Raw genomic sequence first — 26,295 nt, 5'->3', positions numbered from 1 at the left:
TGGAGAAGACACGACGAGTCGATCCTCCAGGCCGATGGATTAGTAATGTCTCCACTGTGCATTGATACATGGAGAAGACACGACAAGTCGATCCTCCAGGGCAATGGATTAGTAATGTCTCCTCTGTGCATCGGTACATGGAGAAGACACGGCAAGTCGATCCTCCCTGGCGATGGATTAGTAATGTCTCCTCTGTGCACAGGTACATGGAGCAGATGCGACGAGTCGATCCTCCTGGGTGATGGATTAGTAATGTCTCCTCTGTGCATACGCACATGGAGAAGACACGACGAGTCGATCCTCCAGGCCGATGGATTAGTAATGTCTCCACTGTGCATTGATACATGGAGAAGACACGACAAGTCGATCCTCCAGGGCAATGGATTAGTAATGTCTCCTCTGTGCATCGGTACATGGAGAAGACACGGCGAGTCGATCCTCCACGGCGATGGATTAGTAATGTCTCCTCTGTGCAACAATACATAGAGAAGACACAACGAGTCGATCATCCCTGGCGATGGATTAGTAATGTCTCTTCTGTATCTTTACATGAAGAAGACACGACAAGTCGATCCTCCCTGGCGATGGATTAGTAATGTCTCCTCTGTGCACCAATACATAGAAAAGACACGACAAGTCGATCCTCCCTGGCGATGGATTAGTAATGTCTCCTCTGTGCATCGGTAAATGGAGAAGACACGACGAGTCGATCCTCCAGGTTGATGGATTAGTAATGTCTCCTCTGTTCCTAAGTACATGGTGAAGACACGACGATGATTTGATCCTCCCGTGCGATGGATTAGTAATGTCTCCTCTGTGCATCGGTACATGGAGAAGACACGACGAGTCGATCCTCCAGGGTGATGGATTAGTAATTTCCCCATGTACCGATGCACAGAGGAGACGACACGACGAGTCAATCCTCACGGTCAATGGATTAGTAATGTCTTCTCTGTGCATTGGTACGTGGAGACGACACGACGAGTCGATCCTCAAGGGCAATGGATTAGTAATGTCTCCTCTGTGCATCGGTACATGGAGAAGACACAACGAGTCGATCCTCCCGGGCGATGGATTAGTAATGTCTCCTCTGAGCACCGATACATAGAGAAGACACGACGAGTCAATCCTCCCTGGCGATAAATTAGTAATGTCTCCTTTGTGCACAGGTACATGGAGCAGACGCGACGAGTCGATCCTTCAGGGCGATGGATTAGTAATGTCTCCTCTGTGCATCGTTGCATGGAGAAGATACGATGAGTCGATCCTTCAGGGCGATGGATTAGTAATGTCTTCTCTGTGCATCGGTACATGGAGAAGACACGGCGAGTCGATCCTCCAGTGTTATGATCTGGTGGCCTAGGAGCAGCATGAGACGTACTCTGGAGAAGGTGGAACCTGTACTGACCGCAAACCCTGAACTTAACAGCGCAACTAGAAGTAGCCGTGGGGGGTACCTAACACTCCCTGGACCCCTCGACACAGCCTAAGAACTAACTTCCCCTAAAGACAGAAACGGGAAAACTATCTTGCCTCAGAGAAAATCCCCAAAGGATAGACGCCCCCCACAAATATTGACTGTGAGAGGAGAGGGAAATAACATGCGCAGATATGAAATCAGAATTTAGCGTAGGAGGCCATACTAGCTAAAAAGAAAGAAAAGGACAGAGTACTATGCGGTCAGTATTAAAACACTAGAAAATATCCACCACAGAAAATACAAATCACCACATCTGACTAAAGACATGGAGGGTATATCTGCATCTCCAGAGACACAGCTTGGCTGCAAAAAATCCTTCACAAACAAAGCTGGACAAGACAAAACATGAAAATGCACCGAACTATAAGGTCCACAGCAGGTGGACAGCAAAAACAAAGCCTGAACTTATCTTTGTTGAAATGAACAGCAGAACAGGAGAGACCAGGTATGGATGTGAATCCTCCAAAAACAATGGACAACTGGCACTGACTAAAGGATAAAGCAGGGCTAAATAGCCCAGCCCAAATTGCAAAAAATAGATACACCTGATAAATGCTGCTATCCAACTACCGCAGCACTACCACTCATAACCACCGGAGGGAGCCCAAGAGCAGAATTCACAACACTCCAGGGCAATGGATTAGTAATGTCTTCTCTGTGCAACAATACATAGAGAAGACACAACGAGTCGATCATCCCTGGTGATGGATTAGTAATGTCTCCTCTGTATCTTTACATGAAGAAAACACGACGAGTCGATCCTCCAGGGCGATGGATTAGTAATGTCTCCTCTGTGCATCGGTACATGGAGAAGACACGACAAGTCGATCATCCCTGGCGATGGATTAGTAATGTCTCCTCTGTGCATAGGTACATGGAGAAGACACGATGAGTCAATCCTCCAGGGCGATGGATTACTAATGTCTCCTCTGTGCATTGGTACATGGAGAAGACACAGCGAGTCGATCCTCCAGGGCAACTGATTAGTAATGTTTCCTCTGTGCACCGATACATAGAGAAGACACGACAAGTCGATCCTCCCTGGCGATGGATTAGTAATGTCTCCTCTGTGCACCAATACATAGAGAAGACACGACAAGTCGATCCTCCCGGTCGATGGATTAGTAATGTCTCCTCTGTGCATCGGTATATGGAGAAGACACGACGAGTCGATCCTCCAGGGTGATGGATTAGTAATTTCCCCATGTACCGATGCACAGAGGAGACGACACGACGAGTCAATCCTCCCGGTCGATGGATTAGTAATGTCTCCTCTGTGCATACGTACATGGAGAAGACACGACGAGCCGATCCTCCTGGACGATGGATTAGTAATGTCTCCTCTGTGCATACGTACATGGAGAAGAGACGACGAGTCAATCCTCCTGGGCGATGGATTAGTAATGTCTCCACTGTGCATCGGTACATGGAGAAGATACGACGAGTTGATCCTTCAGGGCGATGGATTAGTAATGTCTCCTCTGTGCATAGGTACATGGAGAAGACACGACGAGTCGATCATCCAGGGCGATGGATTACTAATGTCTCCTCTGTGCATTGGTACATGGAGAAGACACGGCGAGTCGATCCTCCAGGACAACTGATTAGTAATGTCTCCTCTGTGCACCAATACATAGAGAAGACACGACGCGTCAATCCTCCCGGTCGATGGATTAGAAATGTCTCCTCTGTGCATCGGTACATGGAGAAGACACAACGAGTCGATCCTCATGGGCGATGGATTAGTAATGTCTCCTCTGTGCATCAGTACATGGAGAAGACACAACGCGTCGATCCTCCCTGGCGATAAATTAGTAATGTCTCCTCTGTGCACCGGTACATGGAGCAGACGTGACGAGTCGATCCTCCTGGGTGATGGATTAGTAATGTCTCCTCTGTGCATCGGTACATGGAGAAGACACAACGCGTCGATCCTCCCAGTCGATGGATTAGTAATGTCTCCTCTGTGCATCGGTACATGGAGAAGACACAATGAGTCGATCCTCACGGGTGATGGATTAGTAATGTCTCCTCTGTGCATCGGTACATGGAGAAGACACAACGAGTCGATCCTCCCGGGCGATGGATTAGTAATGTCTCCTCTGAGCACCGATACATAGAGAAGACACGACGAGTCAATCCTCCCTGGCGATGGATTAGTAATGTCTCCTCTGTGCACAGGTACATGGAGCAGATGCGACGAGTCGATCCTCCTGGGTGATGGATTAGTAATGTCTCCTCTGTGCATACGCACATGGAGAAGACACGACGAGTCGATCCTCCAGGCCGATGGATTAGTAATGTCTCCACTGTGCATTGATACATGGAGAAGACACGACAAGTCGATCCTCCAGGGCAATGGATTAGTAATGTCTCCTCTGTGCATCGGTACATGGAGAAGACACGGCGAGTCGATCCTCCACGGCGATGGATTAGTAATGTCTCCTCTGTGCACAGGTACATGGAGCAGATGCGACGAGTCGATCCTCCTGGGTGATGGATTAGTAATGTCTCCTCTGTGCATACGCACATGGAGAAGACACGACGAGTCGATCCTCCAGGCCGATGGATTAGTAATGTCTCCACTGTGCATTGATACATGGAGAAGACACGACAAGTCGATCCTCCAGGGCAATGGATTAGTAATGTCTCCTCTGTGCATCGGTACATGGAGAAGACACGGCGAGTCGATCCTCCACGGCGATGGATTAGTAATGTCTCCTCTGTGCAACAATACATAGAGAAGACACAACGAGTCGATCATCCCTGGCGATGGATTAGTAATGTCTCTTCTGTATCTTTACATGAAGAAGACACGACAAGTCGATCCTCCCTGGCGATGGATTAGTAATGTCTCCTCTGTGCACCAATACATAGAGAAGACACGACAAGTCGATCCTCCCTGGCGATGGATTAGTAATGTCTCCTCTGTGCATCGGTAAATGGAGAAGACACGACGAGTCGATCCTCCAGGTTGATGGATTAGTAATGTCTCCTCTGTTCCTAAGTACATGGTGAAGACACGACGATGATTTGATCCTCCCGTGCGATGGATTAGTAATGTCTCCTCTGTGCATCGGTACATGGAGAAGACACGACGAGTCGATCCTCCAGGGTGATGGATTAGTAATTTCCCCATGTACCGATGCACAGAGGAGACGACACGACGAGTCAATCCTCACGGTCAATGGATTAGTAATGTCTCCTCTGTGCATTGGTACGTGGAGACGACACGACGAGTCGATCCTCAAGGGCAATGGATTAGTAATGTCTCCTCTGTGCATCGGTACATGGAGAAGACACAACGAGTCGATCCTCCCGGGCGATGGATTAGTAATGTCTCCTCTGAGCACCGATACATAGAGAAGACACGACGAGTCAATCCTCCCTGGCGATAAATTAGTAATGTCTCCTTTGTGCACAGGTACATGGAGCAGACGCGACGAGTCGATCCTTCAGGGCGATGGATTAGTAATGTCTCCTCTGTGCATCGTTGCATGGAGAAGATACGATGAGTCGATCCTTCAGGGCGATGGATTAGTAATGTCTTCTCTGTGCATCGGTACATGGAGAAGACACGGCGAGTCGATCCTCCAGTGTTATGATCTGGTGGCCTAGGAGCAGCATGAGACGTACTCTGGAGAAGGTGGAACCTGTACTGACCGCAAACCGTGAACTTAACAGCGCAACTAGAAGTAGCCGTGGGGGGTACCTAACACTCCCTGGACCCCTCGACACAGCCTAAGAACTAACTTCCCCTAAAGACAGAAACGGGAAAACTATCTTGCCTCAGAGAGAATCCCCAAAGGATAGACAGCCCCCCACAAATATTGACTGTGAGAGGAGAGGGAAATAACATGTGCAGGTATGAAATCAGAATTTAGCGTAGGAGGCCATACTAGCTAAAAAGAAAGAAAAGGACAGAGTACTATGCGGTCAGTATTAAAACACTAGAAAATATCCACCACAGAAAATACAAATCACCACATCTGACTAAAGACATGGAGGGTATATCTGCATCTCCAGAGACACAGCTTGGCTGCAAAAAATCCTTCACAGACAAAGCTGGACAAGACAAAACATGAAAATGCACCGAACTATAAGGTCCACAGCAGGTGGACAGCAAAAACAAAGCCTGAACTTATCTTTGTTGAAATGAACAGCAGAACAGGAGAGACCAGGTATGGATGTGAATCCTCCAAAAACAATGGACAACTGGCACTGACTAAAGGATAAAGCAGGGCTAAATAGCCCAGCCCAAATTGCAAAAAATAGATACACCTGATAAATGCTGCTATCCAACTACCGCAGCACTACCACTCATAACCACCGGAGGGAGCCCAAGAGCAGAATTCACAACACTCCAGGGCAATGGATTAGTAATGTCTTCTCTGTGCAACAATACATAGAGAAGACACAACGAGTCGATCATCCCTGGTGATGGATTAGTAATGTCTCCTCTGTATCTTTACATGAAGAAAACACGACGAGTCGATCCTCCAGGGCGATGGATTAGTAATGTCTCCTCTGTGCATCGGTACATGGAGAAGACACGACAAGTCGATCATCCCTGGCAATGGATTAGTAATGTCTCCTCTGTGCATCGGTATATGGAGAAGACACGACGAGTCGATCCTCCAGGGTGATGGATTAGTAATTTCCCCATGTACCGATGCACAGAGGAGACGACACGACGAGTCAATCCTCCCGGTCGATGGATTAGTAATGTCTCCTCTGTGCATACGTACATGGAGAAGACACGACGAGCCGATCCTCCTGGACGATGGATTAGTAATGTCTCCTCTGTGCATACGTACATGGAGAAGAGACGACGAGTCAATCCTCCTGGGCGATGGATTAGTAATGTCTCCACTGTGCATTGGTTCATGGAAAAGACACGACAAGTCGATCCTTCAGGGCGATGGATTAGTAATGTCTCCTCTGTGCATCGGTACATGGAGAAGATACGACGAGTTGATCCTTCAGGGCGATGGATTAGTAATGTCTCCTCTGTGCATAGGTACATGGAGAAGACACGACGAGTCGATCATCCAGGGCGATGGATTACTAATGTCTCCTCTGTGCATTGGTACATGGAGAAGACACGGCGAGTCGATCCTCCAGGACAACTGATTAGTAATGTCTCCTCTGTGCACCAATACATAGAGAAGACACGACGCGTCAATCCTCCCGGTCGATGGATTAGAAATGTCTCCTCTGTGCATCGGTACATGGAGAAGACACAACGAGTCGATCCTCATGGGCGATGGATTAGTAATGTCTCCTCTGTGCATCGGTACATGGAGAAGACACAACGCGTCGATCCTCCCTGGCGATAAATTAGTAATGTCTCCTCTGTGCACCGGTACATGGAGCAGACGTGACGAGTCGATCCTCCTGGGTGATGGATTAGTAATGTCTCCTCTGTGCATCGGTACATGGAGAAGACACAACGCGTCGATCCTCCCAGTCGATGGATTAGTAATGTCTCCTCTGTGCATCGGTACATGGAGAAGACACAATGAGTCGATCCTCACGGGCGATGGATTAGTAATATCTCCTCTGTGCATCGGTACATGGAGAAGACACAACGAGTCGATCCTCCCGGGCGATGGATTAGTAATGTCTCCTCTGAGCACCGATACATAGAGAAGACACGATGAGTCAATCCTCCCTGGCGATGGATTAGTAATGTCTCCTCTGTGCACAGGTACATGGAGCAGACGCGACGAGTTGATCCTCCTGGGCGATGGATTAGTAATGTCTCCTCTGTGCATCGGTACATGGAGAAGACACAACGCGTCGATCCTCCCAGTTGATGGATTAGTAATGTCTCCTCTGTGCATCGGTACATGGAGAAGACAGAACGAGTCGATCCTCACGGACGATGGATTAGTAATGTCTCCTCTGTGCATCGGTACATGGAGAAGACACAACGAGTCGATTCTCCCGGGCGATGGATTAGTAATGTCTTCTCTGTGCACAGGTACATGGAACAGATGCGACGAGTCGATCCTCCTGGGCGATGGATTAGTAATGTCTCCTCTGTTCGTAAGTACATGGAGAAGACACGATGAGTCGATCCTCCCAGGCAATGTATTAGTAATGTCTCCTCTGTTCCTAAGTACATGGTGAAGACATGACGAGTCAATCCTCCCTGGCGATGGATTAGTAATGTCTTCTCTGTGCAGTGATACATGGAGTAAAAACATGACTAGTCGATCCTCCAGGGCGATGGATTAGTAAGGTCTCCTCTGTTCGTAAGTACATGGAGAAGGTACGATGAGTCGATCCTCCCAGGCAATGTATTAGTAATGTCTCCTCTGTTCCTAAGTACATGGTGAAGACACGACGAGTCAATCCTCCCTGGCGATGGATTAGTAATGTCTCCTCTGTGCACAGGTACATGGAGCAGATGCGACGAGTCGATCCTCCTGGGTGATGGATTAGTAATGTCTCCTCTGTGCATACGCACATGGAGAAGACACGACGAGTCGATCCTCCAGGCCGATGGATTAGTAATGTCTCCACTGTGCATTGATACATGGAGAAGACACGACAAGTCGATCCTCCAGGGCAATGGATTAGTAATGTCTCCTCTGTGCATCGGTACATGGAGAAGACACGGCGAGTCGATCCTCCACGGCGATGGATTAGTAATGTCTCCTCTGTGCACAGGTACATGGAGCAGATGCGACGAGTCGATCCTCCTGGGTGATGGATTAGTAATGTCTCCTCTGTGCATACGCACATGGAGAAGACACGACGAGTCGATCCTCCAGGCCGATGGATTAGTAATGTCTCCACTGTGCATTGATACATGGAGAAGACACGACAAGTCGATCCTCCAGGGTAATGGATTAGTAATGTCTCCTCTGTGCATCGGTACATGGAGAAGACACGGCGAGTCGATCCTCCACGGCGATGGATTAGTAATGTCTCCTCTGTGCAACAATACATAGAGAAGACACAACGAGTCGATCATCCCTGGCGATGGATTAGTAATGTCTCTTCTGTATCTTTACATGAAGAAGACACGACAAGTCGATCCTCCCTGGCGATGGATTAGTAATGTCTCCTCTGTGCACCAATACATAGAGAAGACACGACAAGTCGATCCTCCCTGGCGATGGATTAGTAATGTCTCCTCTGTGCATCGGTAAATGGAGAAGACACGACGAGTCGATCCTCCAGGTTGATGGATTAGTAATGTCTCCTCTGTTCCTAAGTACATGGTGAAAACACGACGATGATTTGATCCTCCCGTGCGATGGATTAGTAATGTCTCCTCTGTGCATCGGTACATGGAGAAGACACGACGAGTCGATCCTCCAGGGTGATGGATTAGTAATTTCCCCATGTACCGATGCACAGAGGAGACGACACGACGAGTCAATCCTCACGGTCGATGGATTAGTAATGTCTCCTCTGTGCATTGGTACGTGGAGACGACACGACGAGTCGATCCTCAAGGGCAATGGATTAGTAATGTCTCCTCTGTGCATCGGTACATGGAGAAGACACAACGAGTCGATCCTCACGGGCGATGGATTAGTAATGTCTCTGTGCATCGGTACATGGAGAAGACACAACAAGTCGATCCTCCCGGGTGATGGATTAGTAATGTCTCCTCTGAGCACCGATACATAGAGAAGACACGACGAGTCAATCCTCCCTGGCGATAAATTAGTAATGTCTCCTTTGTGCACAGGTACATGGAGCAGACGCGACGAGTCGATCCTTCAGGGCGATGGATTAGTAATGTCTCCTCTGTGCATCGTTGCATGGAGAAGATACGATGAGTCGATCCTTCAGGGCGATGGATTAGTAATGTCTCCTCTGTGCATCGTTGCATGGAGAAGATACGATGAGTCGATCCTTCAGGGCGATGGATTAGTAATGTCTTCTCTGTGCATCGGTACATGGAGAAGACACGGCGAGTCGATCCTCCAGTGTTATGATCTGGTGGCCTAGGAGCAGCATGAGACGTACTCTGGAGAAGGTGGAACCTGTACTGACCGCAAACCCTGAACTTAACAGCGCAACTAGAAGTAGCCGTGGGGGGTACCTAACACTCCCTGGACCCCTCGACACAGCCTAAGAACTAACTTCCCCTAAAGACAGAAACGGGAAAACTATCTTGCCTCAGAGAAAATCCCCAAAGGATAGACAGCCCCCCACAAATATTGACTGTGAGAGGAGAGGGAAATAACATACGCAGATATTAAATCAGAATTTAGCGTAGGAGGCCATACTAGCTAAAAAGAAAGAAAAGGACAGAGTACTATGCGGTCAGTATTAAAACACTAGAAAATATCCACCACAGAAAATACAAATCACCACATCTGACTAAAGACATGGAGGGTATATCTGCATCTCCAGAGACACAGCTTGGCTGCAAAAAATCCTTCACAGACAAAGCTGGACAAGACAAAACATGAAAATGCACCAAACTATAAGGTCCACAGCAGGTGGACAGCAAAAACAAAGCCTGAACTTATCTTTGTTGAAATGAACAGCAGAACAGGAGAGACCAGGTATGGATGTGAATCCTCCAAAAACAATGGACAACTGGCACTGACTAAAGGATAAAGCAGGGCTAAATAGCCCAGCCCAAATTGCAAAAAATAGATACACCTGATAAATGCTGCTATCCAACTACCGCAGCACTACCACTCATAACCACCGGAGGGAGCCCAAGAGCAGAATTCACAACACTCCAGGGCAATGGATTAGTAATGTCTTCTCTGTGCAACAATACATAGAGAAGACACAACGAGTCGATCATCCCTGGTGATGGATTAGTAATGTCTCCTCTGTATCTTTACATGAAGAAAACACGACGAGTCGATCCTCCAGGGCGATGGATTAGTAATGTCTCCTCTGTGCATCGGTACATGGAGAAGACACAACAAGTCGATCATCCCTGGCGATGGATTAGTAATGTCTCCTCTGTGCATAGGTACATGGAGAAGACACGATGAGTCAATCCTCCAGGGCGATGGATTACTAATGTCTCCTCTGTGCATTGGTACATGGAGAAGACACGGCGAGTCGATCCTCCAGGGCAACTGATTAGTAATGTTTCCTCTGTGCACCGATACATAGAGAAGACACGACAAGTCGATCCTCCCTGGCGATGGATTAGTAATGTCTCCTCTGTGCACCAATACATAGAGAAGACACGACAAGTCGATCCTCCCTGGCGATGGATTAGTAATGTCTCCTCTGTGCATCGGTACATGGAGAAGACACGACGAGTCGATCCTCCAGGGTGATGGATTAGTAATTTCCCCATGTACCGATGCACAGAGGAGACGACACAATCCTCCCGGTCGATGGATTAGTAATGTCTCCTCTGTGCATCGGTATATGGAGAAGACACGACGAGTCGATCCTCCAGGGTGATGGATTAGTAATTTCCCCATGTACCGATGCACAGAGGAGACGACACAATCCTCCCGGTCGATGGATTAGTAATGTCTCCTCTGTGCATACGTACATGGAGAAGACACAAGTCGATCCTCAGGGGCGATGGATTAGTAATGTCTCCTCTGTGCATCAGTACATGGAGAAGACACAACGCGTCGATCCTCCCGGGCGATGGATTAGCAATGTCTCCTCTGAGCACCGATACATAGAGAAGACACGACGAGTCAATCCTCCCTGGCGATGGATTAGTAATGTCTCCTCTGTGCAGTGATATATGGAGAAGACATGACTAGTCGATCCTCCAGGGCGATGGACTAGTAATGTCTCCTCTGTTCGTAAGTACATGGAGAAGACACGACGAGTCGATCCTCCCGGGTGATGGATTAGTAATGTCTCCTCTGTTCCTAAGTACATGGTGAAGACACGACGAGTCGATCCTCCCGGGCGATGGATTAGTAATGTCTCCTCTGTGCATCGGTACATGGAGAAGACACGACGAGTCGATCCTCCCAGGCAATGGATTAGTAATGTCTCCTCTGTTCCTAAGTACATGGTGAAGACACGACGAGTCGAACCTCCCGGGCGATGGATTAGTAATGTCTCCTCTGTGCATATGTACATGGAGAAGACACGACGAGTCAATCCTCCCTGGCGATGGATTAGTAATGTCTCCTCTTTGCATCGGTACATGGAGCAGATGTGACGAGTCGATCCTCCTGGGCGATGGATTTCTAATGTCTCCTCTGTGCACCGATATATGGAGAAGACACGACGAGTCAATCCTCCAGGGCAATGGATTAGTAATGTCTCCTCTGTGCATCGGTACATGGAGAAGACACGACAAGTCGATCCTCCCGGGCGATGGATTAGTAATGTCTCCTCTGTGCAGTGATACATGGAGAAGACACGACGAGTCGATCCTCCAGGGTGATGGATTAGTAATGTCTCCTCTGTGCATCTGTACATGGAGAAGACACGACAAGTTGATCCTCCTGGACGATGGATTAGTAATGTCTCCTCTGTGCATACGTACATGGAGAAGACACGATGAGTCGATCCTCCAGGGCTGATCGAGATCAATTGCTCAGGTCTACTCTGTGCTCCATGGTGCAGACTGGCAGGAGAGACCAGGCATGACCTATGGATCAGGAGGAAGATTCATTCTGAATACTGAGGTGGTCCTCGTAGTGGAAGCCCCCGAGGTCGATATCCAGGGTCCAGATTACTAGATCAGTGCAATGTGACACAGTGTTTAGGGTTCTGCAGACCCCCTTTAAAAATGACAAAATCGTCACCCGCCGTCCCCCCACATTCCACCCATGAAACCGACGCGTTTTATAGTTTCCCTGATTGCAAAATGTTTCTTGTCTTATGTGGAAAACATGAAACCTGAGCGGCCAAAGACGAAATGTTCCGGGGTCACTCGGGGGTCTCGTAAAATAGCAAAACAGGAACATATCCCCCCTCAGGTCACTCTGTAACTCATGTATATACTCAGGTCACTCTGTGCCTCGTGTATATACTCAGGTCAGTCTGTGCCTCGTGTATATACTCAGGTCAGTCTGTGCCTCATGTATATACTCAGGTCAGTCTGTGCCTCATGTATATACTCAGGTCACTCTGTGCCTAATGTATATACTCAGGTCAGTCTGTGCCTCGTGTATATACTCAGGTCAGTCTGTGCCTCATGTATATACTCAGGTCAGTCTGTGCCTCATGTATATACTCAGGTCACTCTGTGCCTAATGTATATACTCAGGTCAGTCTGTGCCTCGTGTATATACTCAGGTCAGTCTGTGCCTCATGTATATACTCAGGTCAGTCTGTGCCTCATGTATATACTCAGGTCACTCTGTGCCTAATGTATATACTCAGGTCAGTCTGTGCCTCGTGTATATACTCAGGTCAGTCTGTGCCTCATGTATATACTCAGGTCAGTCTGTGCCTCATGTATATACTCAGGTCAGTCTGTGCCTCATGTATATACTCAGGTCAGTCTGTGCCTCATGTATATACTCAGGTCACTCTGTGCCTCATGTATATACTCAGGTCAGTCTGTGCCTCATGTATATACTCAGGTCAGTCTGCTTCATGTATATACTCAGGTCAGTCTGTGCCTCGTGTGTATACTCAGGTCAGTCTGTGCCTCGTGTATATACTCAGGTCAGTCTGTGCCTCGTGTGTATACTCAGGTCAGTCTGTGCCTCGTGTATATACTCAGGTCAGTCTGTGCCTCGTGTGTATACTCAGGTCAGTCTGTGCCTCGTGTGTATACTCAGGTCAGTCTGTGCCTCGTGTATATACTCAGGTCAGTCTGTGCCTCGTGTGTATACTCAGGTCAGTCTGTGCCTCGTGTATATACTCAGGTCAGTCTGTGCCTCGTGTATATACTCAGGTCATTCTGTGCCTCGTGTATATACTCAGGTCAGTCTGTGCCTCATGTATATACTCAGGTCAGTCTGTGCCTCATGTATATACTCAGGTCAGTCTGTGCCTTGTGTATATACTCAGGTTAGTCTGTGCCTCATGTATATACTCAGGTTAGTCTGTGCCTCATGTATATACTCGGCTCACTCTGTGCCTCATGTATATAGGTGTAGATTAGATTGCAAGCTCTGCAGGGTAATAAGTGAGATTTCTCTGCTGATTTCCTGCCGTTACATTGTGTAAGGAACCATGCAGCTGTTACGACACGAACCCTCAGCTGTGAGCAGCTCATCCACATTTCTACATTAGCTTTAGCCCTTGCTCAACAGCTGAGTGCAGATTCCTGCCCTGCAGAGTGGGCGACCCAGGTCTAACAGAGACCCCCAGGGTCCTGAACACACCGGCCATGCTGGTGCCACCGCCATATGTTTCCAACTTACATCAAAGGGCACAAGACAGGAAGAAAACCCCAAGATGCAGTGCCAGAGCCATTAACCCTTCCCACACAGCATCATATCTGACTGCAGCAGCTTCAGCCTGTATACCACACGTCCTGTGTATATACCATGAAGGGGGAAGGGCCACTAAGGTCTGTTCAACAATCATTGCCGTATTATAGTAGTTATATTCTTATACATAGGAGCAGTATTATAGTAGTTATATTCTTGTACATAGGGGCAGTATTATAGTAGTTATATTCTTGTACATACAAGCAGTATTATAGTAGTTATATTCTTGTACATAGGGGCAGTATTATAGTAGTTATATTCTTGTACATACGAGCAGTATTATAGTAGTTATATTCTTGTACATAGGGAGCAGTATTATAGTAGTTACATTCTTGTACATAGGAGCAGTATTATAGTAGTTATATTCTTGTACATAGGGGCAGTATTATAGTAGTTATATTCTTGTACATACAAGCAGTATTATAGTAGTTATATTCTTGTACATAGGGGGCAGTATTATAGTAGTTATATTCTTGTACATAGGGGCAGTATTATAGTAGTTATATTCTTGTACATAGGGGCAGTATTATAGTAGTTATATTCTTGTACATACGAGCAGTATTATAGTAGTTATATTCTTGTACATAGGGAGCAGTATTATAGTAGTTACATTCTTGTACATAGGAGCAGTATTATAGTAGTTATATTCTTGTACATAGGGGCAGTATTATAGTAGTTATATTCTTGTACATACAAGCAGTATTATAGTAGTTATATTCTTGTACATAGGGGGCAGTATTATAGTAGTTATATTCTTGTACATAGGGGCAGTATTATAGTAGTTATATTCTTGTACATAGGGGCAGTATTATAGTAGTTATATTCTTGTACATACGAGCAGTATTATAGTAGTTATCTTCTTGTACATAGGAGCAGTATTATAGTAGTTATATTCTTATACATAGGAGCAGTATTATAGTAGTTATATTCTTGTACATAGGGGCAGTATTATAGTAGTTATATTCTTGTACATACGAGCAGTATTATAGTAGTTATATTCTTGTACATAGGGGCAGTATTATAGTAGTTATATTCTTGTACATACGAGCAGTATTATAGTAGTTATATTCTTGTACATAGGGAGCAGTATTATAGTAGTTATATTCTTGTACATAGGAGCAGTATTATAGTAGTTACATTCTTGTACATAGGAGCAGTATTATAGTAGTTATATTCTTGTACATAGGGGCAGTATTATAGTAGTTATATTCTTGTACATACAAGCAGTATTATAGTAGTTATATTCTTGTACATAGGGGGCAGTATTATAGTAGTTATATTCTTGTACATAGGGGCAGTATTATAGTAGTTATATTCTTGTACATAGGGGCAGTATTATAGTAGTTATATTCTTGTACATAGGGGCAGTATTATAGTAGTTATATTCTTGTACATAGGGGCAGTATTATAGTAGTTATATTCTTGTACATAGGAGCAGTATTATAGTAGTTACATTCTTGTACAGAGTGATAGTTTCCTTATCTCGCTGTATTCAGAGATCTCTTTGTCTTTGTCCCTTCAGAATGACGATAGATCTGGAAGGATTGGGGCTTTTAATCTCTGGTCACATTTCATGTTGGCGAGTCCTTCATCACTCCACCATCATGTCTCTCCAGAAATATCTGTATTACAGGGTCACTCTGACACATCCCATTGCTGTGTATACAAGCTCATCATAGTCTAAGAGATTATATGTGCTCTAAATAAACGATTATCTCTCAGGAGAAGAATCTGAACATTGGAGGTGCCACATTACGTCATTCTTCTGCCGTCGTCCTTGCCGATCCTGGGCAGCAGCAATCACCGAATATTGAGATGGTCATCACACATTTCCCAGCTAGACCATCATTAACCATTAGGAGACATCCTGTCTTGGTCACAACTTCCTTGTGTCTTGGACTTTGTTTTCCATCTTCATTTCCTTTTTTTATTGGTCATGGACTCGTGGTGAAGGACTGGCGCTATCTGCTCCTTTTACCTAAGGCACCTTCCTTTCCTTATGGTGGACATCTGTATTGGGGAAGACTGTAGAGGCTCCTCCAAATCTAACCAAAGTCTGCTATTCTCATAATAACTGTATATATGGAGCTTGCTGGTATAACCTGGGCATCTCCTGTATATAATTATATATATACAGCTGGTATAACCTGGGTATCTCCTGTATATAATTATGTATGTGCAGCTGGTATAACCTGGGCATCTCCTGTATATAATTATATATGTACAGCCGGTATAACCTGGACATCTCCTGTATATAATTATATATGTACAGCTGGTATAACCTGGGCATCTCCTGTGTATAATTATATATGTACAGCTGGTATAACCTGGGCATCTCCTGTATATAATTATGTATGTACAGCTGGTATAACCTGGGCATCTCCTGTATATAATTATGTATGCACAGCTGGTATAACCTTGGCATCTCCTGTATATAATTATGTATGTACAGCCGGTATAACCTGGGCATCTCCTTTGTATAATTATATATCTACAGCTGGTATAACCTGGGCATCTCTTGTATATAATTATATACAGTTAGGTCCATATATATTTGGACAGAGACAACATTTTTCTAATTTTGGTTATAGACATTACCACAATGAATTTTAAACAAAACAATTCAGATGCAGTTGAAGTTCAGACTTTCAGCTTTCATTTGAGGGTATCCACATTAAAATTGGATGAAGGGTTTAGGAGTTTCAGCTCCTTCACATGTGCCCCCCTGTTTTAAAGGGATCAAAAGTAATTGGACAGATTCAATAATTTTAAATAAAATGTTCATTTCTAGTACTTGGTTGAAAACCCTTTGTTGGCAATGACTGCCTGAAGTCTTGAACTCATGGACATCACCAGACCCTGTGTTTCCTCCTTTTTGATGCTCTGCCAGGCCTTCACTGTGGTGGTTTTCAGTTGCTGTTTGTTTCTGGGCCTTTCTGTCTGAAGTTCAGTCTTTAGCAAGTGAAATGCATGCTCAATATGGTTGAGATCAGGTGACTGACTTGGCCATTCAGGAATATTCCACTTCTTTGCTTTAATAAACTCCTGGGTTGCTTTGACTTTATGTTTTGGGTCATTGTCCATCTGTAGTATGAAACGACGACCAATCAGTTTGGCTACATTTGGCTGGATCTGAGCACACAGTATGTCTCTGAATACCTCAGAATTCATTCGGCTGCTTCTGTCCTGTGTCACATCATCAATAAACATTAGTGACCCAGTACCACTGGCAGCCATGCATGCCCAAGCCATCACACTGCCTCCGCCGTGTTTTACAGATGATGTGGTGTGCTTTGGATCATGAGCTGTACCACGCCTTCGCCATACTTTTCTCTTTCCATCATTCTGGTAGAGGTTGATCTTGGTTTCATCTGTCCAAAGAATGTTCTTCCAGAACTGTGCTGGCTTTTTTAGATGTTTTTTAGCAAAGTCCAGTCTAGCCTTTTTATTCTTGATGCTTATGAGTGGCTTGCACCGTGCAGTGAACCCTCTGTATTTACTTTCATGCAGTCTTCTCTTTATGGTAGATTTGGATATTGATCGCCGACCTCCTGGAGAGTGTTGGTCACTTGGTTGGCTGTTGTGAAGGGGTTTCTCTTCACCATGGAGATTATTCTGCGATCATCCACCACTGTTGTCTTCCGTGGGCGCCCAGGTCTTTTTGCATTGATGAGTTCACCAGTGCTTTCTTTCTCAGGATGTACCAAACTGTAGATTTTGCCACTCCTAATATTGTAGCAATTTCTCGGATGGGTTTTTTCTGTTTTTGCAGCTTAAGGAAGGCTTGTTTCACCTGCATGAAGAGCTCCTTTGACCGCATGTTTACTTCATAGCAAAACCTTCCAAATGCAAGCACCACACCGCAAATCACCTCCAGGCCTTTTATCTGCTTAATTGAGAATGATATAACGAAGGGATTGCCCACACCTGTCCATGAAATAGCCTTGGAGTCAATTGTCCAATTACTTTTGGTCCCTTTAAAAACAGGGTGGCACATGTTAAGGAGCTGAAACTCCTAAACCCTTCATCCAATTTTAATGTGGATTCCCTCAAATGAAAGCTGAAAGTCGGAACTTCAACTGCATCTGAATTGTTTTGTTTAAAATTCATTGCGGTAATGTCTATAACCAAAATTAGAAAAATGTTGCCTCTGTCCAAATATATATGGACCTAACTGTATGTACAGCTGGTATAACCTGGGCATCTCCTGTATATAATTATGTATGTACAGCCGGAATAACATGGGCATCTCCTGTGTACAATTATATGTGTACAGCTGGTATAACCTGGGCATCTCCTGTATATAATTATATGTGTACAGCTGGTATAACCTGGGCATCTCCTGTGTACAATTATATGTGTACAGCTGGTATATTCTGGGCATCTCCTGAGTATAATTATATATGTACAGCTGGTATAACCTGTGAATCTCCTGCATATAATTATATATACACAGCTGGTATAACCTGGGCATCTCCTGTATATAATTATATATGTACAGCTGGAATAACCTGGGCATCTCCTGTATATAATTATATATACACAGCTGGTATAACCTGGGCATCTCCTGTATATAATTATATGTGTACAGCTGGTATGACCTGGGCATCTCCTGTATATAATTATATATGTACAGCCGGTATAACCTGGGCATCTCCTGTATATAAATATATGTGTACAGCTGGTATATCCTGGGTATCTCCTGTATATAATTATATATGTACAACTGGTATAACCTGGGCATCTCCTGTATATAATTATATGTGTACAGCTGGTATATTCTGGGCATCTCCTGTATATAATTATATATGTACAGCCGGTATAACCTGGGCATCTCCTGTGTACAATTATATGTGTACAGCTGGTATATTCTAGACATCTCCTGTATATAGTTATATATGTACAGCCGGTATAACCTGGGCATCTCCTGTGTACAATTATATGTGTACAGCTGGTATACTGGTATATTCTGGGCATCTCCTGTATATAATTATATATGTACAGCCGGTATAACCTGGGCATCTCCTGTGTACAATTATATGTGTACAGCTGGTATATTCTGGGCATCTCCTGTATATAATTATAAATGTACGGCTGGTATAACCTGGGTATCTCCTGTATATAATTATGTATGTACAGTTGGTATAACCTGGGCATCTCCTGTATATAATTATATATGTACAGCCGGTATAACTTGGTCACCTCCTGTGTATAATTATATATGTACAGCTGGTATAACCTGGGCATCTGCTGTATATAATTATACATGTATGGCTGGTATAACTTGGTCATCTCCTGTATATAATTATATTTATACAGCTGGTATAACCTGGGTATCTCCTGTATATAATTATATATGTACGGCTGGTATAACCTGGGCATCTCCTGTGTATAATTATGTATGTACAGCTGGTATAACCTGGGCATCTTCTGTATATAATTATATATGTACAGCCGGTATAACCTGGGTATCTCCTGTATATAATTATATATGTACAGCTGGTATAACCTGGGCATCTCCTGTATATCATTATATATGTACAGCTGGCATAACCTGGGCATCTCCTGTATATAATTATATATATACAGCTGGTATAACCTGGGCATCTCCTGTATATCATTATATATGTACAGCTGGTATAACCTGGGCATCTCCTGTATATAATTATATATATACAGCTGGTATAACCTGGGCATCTCCTGTATATAATTATATATGTACAGTTGGTATAACCTGGGCATCTCCTGTGTATAATTATATATGTACAGCTGGTATAACCTGGGCATCTCCTGTATATAATTATATATGTACAGCCGGTATAACCTGGGTATCTCCTGTATATAATTATATATGTACAGCTGGTATAACCTGGGCATCTCCTGTATATCATTATATATGTACAGCTGGTATAACCTGGGCATCTCCTGTATATAATTATATATATACAGCTGGTATAACCTGGGCATCTCATTTGTATAATTATATATGTACAGCTGGTATAACCTGGGCATCTCCTATGTATAATTATATATGTACAGCTGGTATAACCTGGGCATCTAATTTGTATAATTATATATGTACAGTTGGTATAACCTGGACATCTCCTGTGTATAATTATATATGTACAGTTGGTATAACCTGGGCATCTCCTGTGTATAATTATGTATGTAGAGCTGGTATAACCTGGGCATCTCCTGTATATAATTATATATGTACAGCTGGTATAACCTGGACATCTCCTGTATATAATTATATATGTATATGTACAGCTGGTATAACCTGGGCATCTCCTGTATATAATTATATATGTAGAGCAGGTATAACCTGGGCTTCTCCTGTATATAATTATATATGTACAGATGGTATAACCTGGGTATCTCCTGTATATAATTATATATGTAGGGCCGGTATAATCTGGGCATCCCCTGTATATAATTATATATGTAGAGCAGGTATCACCTGGGCATCTCCTGTATATAGTTATATATATACAGATGGTATAACATGAGTATCTCCTGTATATAATTATATATGTAGAGCAGGTATAACCTGGGCATCTCCTTTGTATAATTATATATGTACAGCTAGTATAACCTGGGCATCTCCTGTGTATAATTATACATGTACAGATGGTATAATCTGGGTATCTCCTGTATATAATTATATATGTACAGCCGGTATAACCTGGGCATCTCTGTATATAATTTATACATGTACAGATGGTATAACCTGGGTATCTCCTGTATATAATTATACATGTACAGATGGTATAACCTGGGCATCTCTGTATATAATTATACATGTACAGCTGGTATAACCTGGGCTTCTCCTGTATGTAATTATGTATGTACAGCTGGTATAACCTGGGCATCTCCTGTGTATAATTATACATGTAGAGATGGTATAACCTGGGCTTCTCCTGTATGTCACCTGAGGATCCTCTGATCTTTGTTGTGTTGCATTCACAACATCTGCCCCCTGAGCTCTTCATCTCATGTTGACCACCACTCTGTACGTCGGCATCGTGTCTGTGAAGTCCAGACAGAAATTCTCCATAATTTGATGTTGTTGTTAAGAGTTTTGAGTTCCTTAACGCTACAGTATGTTATCTGTGCTGCCATCTTTGCTGCACAATAAGGCAGGTGGTCGCCATACGCCTATAGGAAGTAGCGGAAATCAACCTCGTCTGTAGGACAAATGCAATAATGCCCTTGTTCAGCAGCTCTAAAGTAAGGTCCTGGTCACATCTGGTCTGGGTCGGCAGCAGTAAACTGCTCTTTGATAATGTAGCATGGACAATATGTTGTGACACTGCCGTCAGACATGGTTGGTCGTCCACACACAGTTATACAGTCCTTAGGTTCCGTTACACTTTTGAGTTAAGGAGGATGTTCTCTTTATTCGTACATGTTTCCCGCACACCCCCCCTTAGAGCCTCGTGTTCTCCATTGCTACTAAACCATTTATTTGTAACGTATGACTTCTGCTACGTTCCGTGTACAGTTCCCGCAGCTGTCACCACTTTAGGTTCATCTGTTCCTAATTAGATACGAAGAACATTTCCTTCCAAGACACAGAAGGCAACATAAAGCCTTAAATTTGAAGGACCTACTTTACACGTGCCTACCTGCCCTGTGACTTCTGTATTGTGGGCTAAAGACTTGTTATTGTCCAAATAATTGGACTTATGGCATCTGAAGCCATAGATTGTCCACCAACGTTGGGGTTTCGACAGATCTTTAATGGATAAAGGGGAATTCATCCTTCAAGTCATAAGATAGCAGTAATGTAGGGTCCATGATTTGGAACCCTCAACGAATCCGATCAATGATTTCCATAATTTGAAGCTATTGAATCCAAAAGGGAACCTTATAGTCTCAGCCTACTCAATCCCATGATGCATAAAAATTTTCCTAGATTAGAAATCTTACGCTGATATAGCACCTTTCCATTTAGTTTTTCATCACTCATCCCAAATCTTTTGGACTATGACAAATTGGCTCCATGTGGTAAGAAGATACGTTTTGCAGTCACATGTCTACTCAAACCACCAGTGTTCCCTGGCTTGATGTGATCCTTATTAATTTTGTTCTGCATGAGGTGTGACCCCATCATTAACTCCGTTAACCAACAATTATGTCATATCTAACCCTGCTATGTCAGTGAGAAACGTCCAAGTTGAAGAAAAAGTGCATGAGTTCTCATTGGAGACATGTGGGCTTGGTCATAACCAAGGAAGTCTACATTCTTGACAATCTTCTTCTAACAGTTTTACAGTTGCGACTTCAGCAGAGAAGAAACAGACAACATCTAGTGGAACATGGCCTCATGCCTCGTAAGTATACTGGGGCTCTACAATCCTGTTGGACATGAATTCCCCAAGAAGCAAACGACTATGTATTATGAATGTCCAAGTACAGTCAGATAATCTCTGAAGAGCTTACACCTGTATCCGATATCTAACTTTAAGCATAGTTCACAAATTCTCAGTGCCTAATTTTAGGTATGGTCCACCAACTTCTCATGCTTCTCTATAGATAGCGTTCACAAACCTCTGGTGCATAATTTTACCTACTGTCCATCAACCTCTGATATTTAATTTTAGGAATACTTCACCAACTTCTGATGTCTAATTTTAGCTATAGTCCAAATACTTTTAGTGTCCAACTTCACGTATAGTTCACCAACCTCTAGTGCTAAACTTTACATTTATTCCACCAACTTCCAATGCTAAACTTTACGTTTAGTCCACCAGTCTCCAATGCTAAACCTTACGTTTAGTCCACCAGCCTCCAATGCTAAACTTTACGTTTAGTCCATCAACCTCCAATGCTAAACTTTACGTATAATCCACAAACTCTGGTGCTTAATTTCAGGAATAGTGAACCAATCTCTATTGGCCAAATTTAGGTATTATCTTGCAGCTTTTGGTACCAAACTTTGAGTGCCACGCCTGGTTTGATTTTACATCCGCTGTTATGAGACTGTGGGGTACCTTTCATTTGGTACCAAGGGGTTTAGAACTTTTAAAAAAATATCATATGGGTGAGTAAATTCAAACCAAATTCTGAAGAGCAATGGAAGGAGGGTTTGAAGGTCAGTAACTCAACCTCTTCAGAGCAGGCACCTGTTGAAAAATTGTATCTTTGATACTCGTCCTTGATTATCTACCTAGCCCTTTGTTTGGGTTAAGTCATAGAAGCTCTGAAAGAACATGGGTAAGCATTTCATGTGTATGCTGTTGAGGGTCGTTGGCGTCATCAAAGCTCTGCTTGTGTTTGTTGTTTTTTTTCATTCATATCAAAAACATTAAGGTATTGCTACTAGATCAGGAGTAGGTGGAACTTCCTTAAAAGGATGAAGGTATCACAATCTTGCCACAAGGTTTACGATTTTGGGAAACAACTCCACCTACTCCTTGACTGATGATGATATATCCAGTCTGGATTAATCTTCTCTTTGGAAAAGATGGATGCTCTATTGCAGAGCCTCTAAGTGGTCATCAAGAAAGGAAGAAACTTGGTTGTTAAACAATTTAAAGCTCCAGAAGGTAAAATAAAAGAAAGGGAGTTTTCCTTTATACATGAGCTTGTCATGGTTGTTATATCATGAAGGGTATATGGTCATACCGCATTAAATGGCATGATTGACAGCCTTCAGGCATCACAGATGGTCCTTGATCTAGACCTATAACTCTGAGCCAATGACTACTTCAGTAGCACAGATGTACAAACATAAATATTCGGGTTTATACTAATCGTTTTCGTTCTCTGTTTGTTTGTGTTGTAGCCCTCAAAAGTCCAGCTGCATTCCAGGAGCAGAGGAAAAACTTGGAGCGAGCCAAGGTAGCAAAACCTTTCTTCATAAATCAGATGTGATGTAACTGGATCTAAATACTCAATGCTCTTCTGTGTCTTGTAAGAAATGTAAGGATGTGGGGGGAAGGATCTTTCACTAGCCTTCCGCAAGATTATTACCTTCAGTATTCAAAGAATACTATTCCACTTACGGAGGCTAAAACTGTGCCTTTATGGCCTCCTGTGGGCAACAGTAGTTTGCATCACAGACATACATTGGGAAATATGCCGAGAATCTGATAAACATCCCCTTCGAAAACTGCAAGGTCCCAAGAGCCCATGTGATCATTGAGCTGATGGAACTCAAGATCAGGGACAGTTACATCTCTTGGAATGTCTCCTAAGGTGTTTGCTTACTTTCTGCGTAGTGGTGGACTGGTTATCAAGATTCCATGACCTTAAATGTACCCTGCAAGAGTCTAAGTTATTCATAAAGGGGAGGACATTAATGTCTGACAGTAGGGTAGATGAGAGGTTACATGGTTGGCCCACAGAGAAGAAGTCTTTATTCTGAGCCGATCTGTTGGTTTTCCAATCAAAAGCAAAAAATATGAGAAGACTGATGTAACCCGAGAACAATAGTGTGACATCTATAATGTGGAAATTGCCAGACATTCTACCTGGCCAATACAGACTTTGGTCACTCTTTAATATTAAAGGAATGTTCCGGTCAAATACCCTTAGGATTTTTGCATTAATACAGGAGTCTCCTTTTTCCAAACCAGAGCAGGTAGAAGCTTCAAGAGGGTCTCTCTTCTGGAGGACCCACAAACCTTTGGAACTATGTAATACCTCAGTTCTCCTGGGTGGGACAGCAGGAAATCGAAACACTTGCTCTTCCACAGTATACCAATGATCACTAGTGGATCAAGCAGGAGGGCAACCTGTGACTAGTGTATTTTCAGGGAGGGAACCCTTCTGGAAGAAAAACTTTTTTTTTAAACCTAAAGAACCCTTATAATTGTATTCTATATGGGGAACATCCATGATAGATTGACCCAACTGGAATTTATGTATTGTTATGTTCTCTTTATTGACCTTCTGACTCTCTTATAGAGTGATGAATATTTGAAGCACAAGGTCAGAAGCAGGCCAGAAACGTCCAATCCTATAGATATGCACATTTTACAAGGTAAGCTGAAGGTCCATTTTGGCCATGTTATGGAATGTTCCACCCATGGGTGCAAAGTAATTTTCATTCAGAAAAGAGAGACTATTCCAGAGGTAAATAATGTTGATGGGTTTCTTCCAATCTTAATGCAACTTCCAAGTTGCAGTGATACTTTCCCCCTGGTTTCCATATATATGCGACTCAAATCTATGTAAGATCTATATAATCTAAACCAGTAAAACATGTTCATCAATAAAATCAGCGTTATACAACGTATACCTTCATTATACGTAGGCCGGAAGACCCCACGTACTCGAGTGACTAAGGAAAACATTTGTGTATATTACATATCCAAGCAATATGATATTGAGCTTTGCTAAATTTGGTCTTCCAGAATCATCTGCTGAAGGTTCGGCTCAGGCAGCCCAAATGAAACTGAAAAGGGCCCGACTTGCAGATGACCTCAACGAAAGGATTGCCCTCAGACCAGGCCCATTAGAACTTGTGGAAAAGAATATCATTCCTCTGGAATCTACTGTGAAGGAGGTCATGAAAGGTAAACATGTTACCCTTGTCATATTGGCATGAGTTAACTCTCAACCTTCTAGACCAATGTTAGTCTACCATGACTAGATATGGTTCTGTGGAGTTTTGTGGACAATGACGGGCTCTAGACAGTACAATTCCAGTGAACTTTTTTTTACAAATATCTTTAATTTCCTTGGGGAGGGGATTGATTTAGGTGCCATCATAAAGCCTCGTGAAAACTATTTTGGAAACTGAACGTGCCCTATTCACCCAGAACTGTTATAATGTTGAGTTGTAGAGATGTTTGGCAATAGGATGAAGATTTCTTCATGACGATAAGTCTCAGCAATCAAGATGTTTGGACTGTTAACAGAGTTTCTCTTATAATAATGATTTACGACCATCCCGGTGATATTATATCTTCACTGGTCCAAACCTATAAAGTAGGATCATCTGGCTTTAACCTCTTGCAGATAAAATGTTTAGACACTGCAAAGTGCAGTCAAGTTATTTACGTAATCTCTCCGACTTGAGTAAAGTGGAATAAGCCAAAACCTTAATAATTTCCAAACCAAGGGCAGCTTTGTCTGCATTCTTGGCCGGCACATAACTGAAGGCTGATATCATAGCCCTATTTACTTTACCAGCTTCCTGTCAACGCTCGTAGCTAGCCATTGATGGAGAGCAGAGGGATTATTAGGTCTTGGGTCCAATTACTACCTGTCATTGTGGTCTACACTAACAGATGAACAAATCTGTTCTCGTGCTTTGTGTAATGTCCTCAGAAAGGTCTCAGAAATTGGTTTTATATTCTTGGAGAGAGCAAGCTTGGGTTGGGTTTGAGTTGGTATATTGAATTTGGGAGCCTTCCCGGACTGACTGTCTAGCCATATCATAAGAAATATAGTAAAGACAGTGACTAGATTCTACACCCATCACCCTCCTTAGAT

At 43.6% G+C, this 26,295-nt stretch overlaps 1 protein-coding gene across 4 annotated transcripts in view; it reads left to right on the top strand.

Moving 5' to 3' along the window:
* MYOCD (myocardin) overlaps positions 1-26,295 on the top strand; it is a 64,899-nt gene that overhangs the window by 21,811 nt on the left and 16,793 nt on the right. For 2 of the 4 annotated variants that reach the window (XM_069749220.1, XM_069749221.1), the window contains exons 2-4: positions 23,639-23,694; positions 24,763-24,838; positions 25,212-25,373. In XM_069749220.1, the coding sequence (XP_069605321.1) occupies positions 23,639-23,694; positions 24,763-24,838; positions 25,212-25,373 (294 nt within the window). Of the gene's footprint in view, positions 1-13,845; positions 13,929-22,120; positions 22,185-23,638; positions 23,695-24,762; positions 24,839-25,211; positions 25,374-26,295 lie in introns of those variants that run through there. The other 2 variants (XM_069749222.1, XM_069749223.1) reach the window with 2 other exon arrangements.

This window comes from Ranitomeya imitator, chromosome 2, assembly GCF_032444005.1.
Source record: "Ranitomeya imitator isolate aRanImi1 chromosome 2, aRanImi1.pri, whole genome shotgun sequence".
NCBI classification, from domain to species: Eukaryota; Metazoa; Chordata; class Amphibia; order Anura; family Dendrobatidae; genus Ranitomeya; species Ranitomeya imitator.
The sequence above is the reverse complement of the archived record's forward strand: the minus strand, read 5'-3'. Positions and strand labels throughout refer to the sequence as shown.